This window comes from Grammomys surdaster, unplaced genomic scaffold (assembly GCF_004785775.1).
Source record: "Grammomys surdaster isolate TR1022 unplaced genomic scaffold, NIH_TR_1.0 125671, whole genome shotgun sequence".
Lineage (NCBI taxonomy): Eukaryota > Metazoa > Chordata > Mammalia > Rodentia > Muridae > Grammomys > Grammomys surdaster.
Window position 1 is genome coordinate 482,017 of NW_021620508.1, and position 420 is coordinate 482,436.

The window sequence follows — 420 nt, forward strand, 5'->3', positions numbered from 1 at the left end:
TGGTTGACCCCAGTTTGGACCCCGTGGGCCACCTTCTCTGCTTCCTTCTCAGCCTGTTTAACAGTATGGTGGATACCCTGCCCAAACCGTTCCATCTCCTCCCCAGCCTGGTTGACCCCTGGATGCATTACTTTGTCTCCTTCTTGCCAAGTCTGCCCTGCAGCATAATAACCATGCCCGTGACCATGACCAAACTGCTGTGCCTCCATTGCAGCATGGCTAAGTCCCTGATTGGCCCCTTGCACCAGTTTGCCTCCTTCGCTCCCACCCTGACCAAGAGCATGGTGGATCCCCTGACCAAACTTGTCTGCTGCACTCCCACCCTGACCAAGAGCTTGGTGAGCCCCCTGACCAAACTTCTCTGCTTCACTGCCCCCCTGACCAAGAGCATGGTGGATCCCCTGACCAAACTTGTCTGCT

General features: G+C 56.2%; 1 protein-coding gene across 1 annotated transcript in view; it reads right to left on the minus strand.

The window, feature by feature from the left end:
* Sbsn (suprabasin) overlaps positions 1-420 on the minus strand; it is a 4,100-nt gene that overhangs the window by 2,885 nt on the left and 795 nt on the right. Inside the window, 1 exon segment of the mRNA XM_028787675.1 lies at positions 1-420. This exon segment is cut by the window's left edge and continues 7 nt beyond it; it is cut by the window's right edge and continues 11 nt beyond it. Within this exon segment, the coding sequence (XP_028643508.1) occupies positions 1-420 (420 nt within the window).